Source organism: Sus scrofa, chromosome 7, assembly GCF_000003025.6.
Source record: "Sus scrofa isolate TJ Tabasco breed Duroc chromosome 7, Sscrofa11.1, whole genome shotgun sequence".
NCBI lineage: Eukaryota > Metazoa > Chordata > Mammalia > Artiodactyla > Suidae > Sus > Sus scrofa.
Window position 1 is genome coordinate 38,504,895 of NC_010449.5, and position 6,564 is coordinate 38,511,458.

Sequence of the window (6,564 nt, forward strand, 5' to 3'; positions counted from 1 at the left end):
GGGACGGCGGCGGGGGCGGAGAGGAGCGCGGGGTCCCGGGCCGGAGCCGGCGGGGAATGCGGAGACGCCGAGGTCGCCGGCCGGGCTGAGACCGCGCGGCGCTGGGGCGGACCGTGCCGTCCGTGTCTGGGCGGCGGGCCGGGGCACGCGATCCGGGGCCCGGTGGGCGCTGCTTCGAGCTCGTCCTCGTCCCTCGCGGTTGCGGCGGCGGCTCAGGGGCCTCGGCTTAGGACGCGCGGGGCTGGTCTTCGCTCGGAGGCCGCATCCGCTCCCTCTTTTCCTCCGGGTCGGCTCTCCCTACCGCCCCGCAAGGAAAGCCCGAGGCGGGCGGGCGGCGGGCAGGCGAGCGGCGGCTACGGGCGGCAGCTAGGGCTAGGGCTGCCGCGCCGGAGCGGGCGGTGGGTTCCCATGGCAACGGGCGCGTCACCGCCTTTCGCCCCGCCCCCTTCCCGGCCCAGGCCACGCTGGCCCACGAGGTTTGTGCACACCCAGTGTTCAGGAGCCGCGGGGACGTTCTTCCCCTAGTGTGGGGCCAGATGACAGGTGGAAAGTAGGTAGCCGGGTTGAAGCCTGGGACGGGCAGGGGGTGGGGAGGGGAGACTAGAGGGGCGTCACGTGAGATGGCCTTTGCGACGACTATGGGGTACTTTTGCCCATTTCCTCGTCGTTCTTCAGTGTCTTCACCTGGATTCCAGCCACCCTCCCCCCGCCGTCCTGTTTGGAAATCCCCAGAGCCCTGTAATCCGCGGCCCACCCTGCCCGCGCAACGCGAGGCGCCGCTTGCGCGTGGATTCCAGCAGCCAGAACTTCCCCGCGTGGCCCTGGCCAAGATGGCGGCCTCGCAGAGGCGGTGCCCGGGGCCACGACCCAGCGGAACCCCCGAGGCTCCTTGGGGCAGGCGAGCCGCGGAGGGCTGCAGAGGACTGGTGCCATTCCTCTCCCAGGTGCTCAGGGCACTGCTGATGCTCTGACGTTCTCAGGCTCAAAGGGGGGGGGTGCCAGGATGGGAGGCCCGGAGCGGCTGTGGGGCTGTGGAAGGTGGGCCAGGGCTTCCACTGAGGATACGTGGGGGCCTCAAGTCACGTAGTGTCACTTAAGGGAAATGAAGGGCATGTCTGTCTTAGTTTATTAGAAAGAAAAGATACTGACCCAGATTTACTAGGGTGATGAATTTTTTTAAAAAAATGCTATAAACGAAGTGAAGGGAGGTCAGAGATTCTGTTCCCTCCATTAACCACCTGAATTTAACTCCTTAAGTGGAACAGATTAAATGGGTGGGAGGCGGGTGGATAGGGCTGTGCTTGGGGTGGTTATTTCTTTTAAGAGTAAACAACACTCTTCAGGTGGAGGGGCTGGGAAGAAAGCACTGAAGAAAGCTTTGATCCTCTGGCCCCAGTATAAACTGGGCAAAGCCAGCTTCAGCGTCAAATGTGAGCTCCCACAGGAAGACTTCCTCTGCACAATGTCCCAGGTGCTTAAGGGCCTTGTAATGACATGGGGTTGAGTCTGGAAGTTTTTGTCCAGTTGGCTCCACTGGCATCCCAAGAGTGAGGTTGTGGCCACAGTAAAGCTCGGGGACAGGTTCCACATTCAGTCTGCTTTCAGTGTAGTCTGGGCTATCCCACTTTCATTCTGCTTGGGTAGGGGTATCACGAAGGGAACATGTGATATTACCACCACTGACAGAACAGGAAAATGTCCAGGAAGTCGGGTGGCAGGGGAGGACCACTGGAATGGGTAGCTGCAGTTCCAGACTTCAATCAATATTTTAATTACCAAGTTTATATTTAGCAAGACAATGTGGGAGAGATAAAGAGGAAGGAAGGGGTGGGTGGTGAGAGGGCCTCAGATGAGCTGACCCACTTTCTGCACTGGCTGCAGAGCCCTGCAGTCCTGGCCAGGAGCTCCTGGCCTTATGCTCTTCAGAAGCCCGACAGGCATCAGGGAGGTGCTCGAGTTGGCTACAGCTCTGTGGCAGCTGCAGACCCCATCAAAGAGACACATGGCATCAGTACTGTCCTTTAATCTTCCTCCGCATCACAGCTGGGGGCAAAGGGGCTGGCCACAGATTTCAGGTGGGGTCAGTGTGACTGTAGGGTCACCGCGACAGCCTTGGCTGTGGCATTGAGCACGGTGGTGGGAAGCCTAACAGCAGGGAGTGCAGCAGGGATGTCTCTGGGTACCCTCTGCATGGGTGGGATATTGGGGCCCTCCAGCGTGTCCAGGATCCCTAAAAGGAGGAGGATTGGAAGGTGAGTGGGAGTAGGGTTGGGGGGGTGGGGCCCTGCCATAGGCCACCGACCTTCCCCTCCCCCGCGCCCAGGCCCACATCACTTACCCTCTACCACCTTGTGGTAGGCGAAATGCAGATAGAGCAGGAAGAGCATGTGCAGGGTTGCCAGGGTGCCACAGAGGAGCAGCCGCTGTGTGGGGCCCACAGTCCGTGACACCAACACTGCCACCTAGGGCAGCAGGAACACAGCTCAGAGGGCCTAGCTCCACGTGAGCAGTGTGGAGAAGCCACTCCTTCCCAGAGCAGCACGTCTTTGGGCTCTTCCCTCCTATTCAGGGCCCTTTGTGGGGTTGGGCCCAAGCTCTGGGCTGTTTTTCCCAACTCCCAGGAGGACAGCCCACCCCAGGAAAGCTCCCGCCCAGCTTACCATGCGCAGGGTGGACAGTCCACCCACTAGCAGCCAGAAGAGGTAGAAGAGCGCATGGAGATGGATGTTGTAGGTGATGAACAGGACAATGCAGTGTCCAAAGAGGCCATAGCCCTAGGAAGGAGGATGGTGGAGAGGAAAATCACTCAGGCTGGGCTGGTTTCTGGACTCTCATAGGGATCCTCGTAGAGAGAAATGATCCCCTGGCCAGCTCACCCCACCCCAGGCCCTGGGCCCCAGGACAGATGCAGACCAACGCCTGGTTACTCTTTTAAGATCACGCGTACCCACCACCGTGCTGGTCTCCTTACCAGCAGCGCCAGCATCTGGAGCATGGTGATCTGGGCGTTGCACAGGTAGGCAAGGAAGTAAATGAAGGACGAGACGCCCAACCAGTAGCCGAAGCAGGTGCCAATGGCTGTGCCCATCAGGGTGCCCTCCCGCTGTGGAGTGAAGGCTCTAATTAGTCTTGGGAGGCCTCTGGTCTCAGTCTCACCCAGGGCCTTCCTCAGGGGCTGCCTCCACTTCACCACATCTCCTTGGGCAGCTTTCAATTCATTTCAGCCATCCCCACCCCCACCCCCACCCCGCCAAAGTCCCCTGTCCTGCTTACGATGATGGTATCAGACGTCTTCATCCCATGGAGGAGAATGGCCACCAGCGTGAAAACAAGCATGAGAGGTCCATAGAGCTCACCTGCGATTTTCTATCAAGACACCAACTGATTTAGGCTGGAGGATACAAGGGCTCTTGTGTTTATGCCTCCCCAGGCTTGGCCTGGTGGCCCACTCTCTGCCCTAGAGCCCCCCACTCCCTTCCAGACATGCTGCCCCCTATTCACCTGAGGGAAGTTGACCATCTTGATGGGGATCATGGACTCCAGGAGCCTGGGAAGGGAGAGGAGAGATGAGAGCAGAGGCAGTACTAGGCTATGAGATTCTGGACAACCTGAATCTCAATCATCTCTCTAAATGAAGAGAACACACTGGATGGTAAAGGGAAAAGACGGTAATGAAGACAGAAAACGCTTCCAGGAAGAACAGCCCTCTGATGCTGTGCTGACTGACGCAGCAGTGGCACAGAGACTCGAGAGCCCCGCTGGGTCTTGGAGGGCATGGCCACTTACCTGTGTGACCTGCACTCCTTTAGTTTTTATTTACTTATTTATTTATTGCTTTTTAGGGCTGCACCCACGGCCCATGGAGGTTCCCAGGCTAGGGGTCTAACTGGAGCTGTAGCTGCCAGCCTACATCACAGCCACAGCCATGCCAGATCTGAGCCACATCTGCGACCTACACCACAGCTCATGGCAACACAGGATCCTTAACCCACGGAGCGAGGCCAGGGATTGAACGCGAAATCTCATGGTTCCCAGCCGGATTCGTTTCCGCTGTGCCACAACGGGAACTCCTGCACTCCTTTAAAAGACATGCAGACCTCAGCAGAGAATGCCCCAAGAGAATGTGATGGTGACAGGTTTAGCAGGAAAGTTGTTACTTGAGGGAACCAGCGTGCCTCCTGCCTCTTCCTTCTTACCATTCCTCTAGGCCCCACTGAGCATTTTCTTGAAAAATGTACTTGAAGTAATATGAACATTGCAGGTAGAAGGAATAAAAGTACCAATCACTTCTCCACTTCTTAAGTGACTGGCTCCTAATAATACCTTGGATCTTGGCTAGATTTTTACTTTCTCTTCAAAAGCTGCCCTGTCCCACCCTCCAGCCAACCCCTCATCAGGTGTCCCTCCTACATGGCAAATGAGTGCTCCACGGCTGTGCCCGAGGATAAGGTTCCCATTTGTCGTCACCACTAAATCAGACACAACTGTAGGATCTGACACAGAGCAAAAGCTTAGTAAATACTTGTAGAGTGGTACTGGGTGTTTGATAAGCATTAGCTGAATTAAAGGATGAACAAAGAATCAAAGCAAGATTAAATCTGGTTTTTGAAACATAACTTGACAACAATGTACCAATGGTCTGGTTCAGAGACTATTTTAGTGCTGGGAATAAAAAGACAAGGAGGAGTTCCCACTGTGGTGCAACTCGATCGGTGGCAGCTCTGGAGCACTGGTTCAACCGCCCAGCCCGGAAGAATGGGTTAAGGATCCAGCATTGCCACAACTGCAGCATAGGTTGAAACTGCAGCTGGGATCTGATCCCTGGCTGGGGAACTCCACATGCTGTGGGGTGGCGACAAAAAGAAAGAAAAAAGATAAAACAGAGCCTGCTTTTTGAGGAGGTCTCTGGGGAGACAGACCCAGGAATGACAAAGTACAGCATCGCTGAAGTGCTGTCTGCTAAAGGAAAGCAAAGCCCTAGTGGAGCATCAGGAAAGGAAAGGATAAACTTGGAACAGGGAGCAAAGGAAGTGACATTTGAGCTAGGTTTTGAGGAAAGATGAGAAGTTTGCTAGATGGAGAAGAGGAGGAAGGTGTGTTCTCGCCAAGCCCTGTTCTGTGACTGGAATCATGAAGAGGGGATTCTAAGGGCTTGGAGTCTGCTTGTAGAGTGGATGAAGGGCTAGATGTCAGGAAGGCAGCTTCGGTCAGGAGGATCCTCACCTGCTTCGCACCTGTGCAGGCTCCACATCAAAGTAGGGTCTCAGGATGTCGATGTTGGCGTACAAGCTGAAGGCCCTAGAGGCTTGTCTCTTCCCCGCCTGCCACATCTGAAGCAAGGAAGACCGGGTGGGGTGGGAGGGTATCGTGAGACTCTTGGCTTTAAGGCCCTTTTGCTTATTTCTTGTTGGATCTCTACATGGTTCTAACTGGACAAGCTGGGGTGAACTTCACTAATACCAACTCAGAACCAGAGGCCTCAGGATACTTTTCCACCTGTCAGAGAGCCAGTCTTGCTTACCTGATCAGCCACCTGCCGGCTCAGCTGTCCCTTAAAGCCCTTCATGCCCAGAAACTCCCCATCCTCTTCTTCAGCGGCAGCTGCATCAGCATCCACTTCTTCCTCACGCAGGCGCTGATGCAGCTCACCCATATCCTCGAAGCTGGAACCTGAAGTATCATCCATGTTCTCCATGTCAATCACAGCTGAGCCCCCACCCTGTGAAGACAACGGATCCCACAGTGGAGGACCTTTCTGCTCCATCCGTTATGTCCTTCTCTGTTCACCGGAGAGCTTGGAGCTTTGTCCTTTCACTGCTGGAGATACGGCTTAGAATTACCATAGACCATGCCACTCCCCTCCCCTCAACTGCTCTCAGAACCTTTGTTTGGCTCTCTTTTCCAGCCTGGGAAACCTACTCCCTGTCTTCCATACGTGTCCTTTTCCTACCAAAGCCACAAAAGGCTGCAAAAGTGCCCATTTCCTTTGTGTTTTCCACCCCAAAACAAGGCTGCGCGCACAGTGTGGTTTTGGCCAGTGAATCCCGCCTACCCCCCATCCCACCCTCGCCCCTGGCCGTGCCCGACCTTCTAAGTTGTGCGGAAAGCAAGAGCAAGGGGGCTCAGAGGTACTAGTGTGGACCTTTTAGGTCCGCACTAGTTCCACTGCCTTTCACGTGCACGAAGACCCAAAGAAGACAAAAAGTTCTGCAAACGGAGCAGACTTCCAAGGCTCGAAGGAAGAGTCCCCATGACACTTCAGGACAGCTGCAGGCCGTGGGGCTGCTGGCAGCCGGAGCCGTGGGGCGCTTACCTGGATGTTTTCATCGAATCCTCCCCATTCCGGGCCAGCCCCATTTCGGGCGCCGCCGGCCGGCGCCGCCGGAGTTGCCATGTCCCTCGAGGGCTCCCGTCGCTGAAGCCCGCGCTAGTCCCGCGCGCTGAGGAGGAGTGGGAGAGATGAGGGCCTGACGGATGGACAGGTCCAGGGACTAGAAAGAAAGGTGGGATCGGCCGGAACGCAAAAAGGAGAAAACCGGATGTTTGGTTAAAACTGACTTCCGG

At 56.2% G+C, this 6,564-nt stretch overlaps 1 protein-coding gene across 3 annotated transcripts; it reads right to left on the reverse strand.

The window, feature by feature from the left end:
- YIPF3 (Yip1 domain family member 3) lies at positions 1,748–6,564 on the reverse strand. 3 transcript variants are annotated; one of them, XM_005666033.3, is made up of 9 exons: positions 6,314–6,564; positions 5,522–5,814; positions 5,224–5,330; positions 3,502–3,547; positions 3,274–3,366; positions 2,972–3,103; positions 2,661–2,774; positions 2,339–2,462; positions 1,748–2,230 (listed from the first exon to the last, which is right to left on the reverse strand). In XM_005666033.3, exons 2-9 carry the CDS (start codon positions 5,762–5,764, stop codon positions 2,082–2,084), a joined length of 1,008 nt encoding a protein of 335 aa, XP_005666090.1. In that variant the 5' UTR covers positions 5,765–5,814; positions 6,314–6,564; the 3' UTR covers positions 1,748–2,081.

Coding starts and splice junctions, on each gene's coding strand:
- YIPF3 (XM_005666033.3), bottom strand. CDS start 5,764: ATGGAGCAGAAAGGTCCTCCACTGTGGGATCCGTTGTCTTCACAGGGT. Junction 3,548..5,223: donor CCTGCACAGGTGCGAAGCAG/GTGAGGATCCTC, acceptor CTCCCTTCCCAG/GCTCCTGGAGTCCATGATCC. Junction 2,463..2,660: donor GACTGTCCACCCTGCGCATG/GTAAGCTGGGCG, acceptor CTGCTGCCCTAG/GTGGCAGTGTTGGTGTCACG.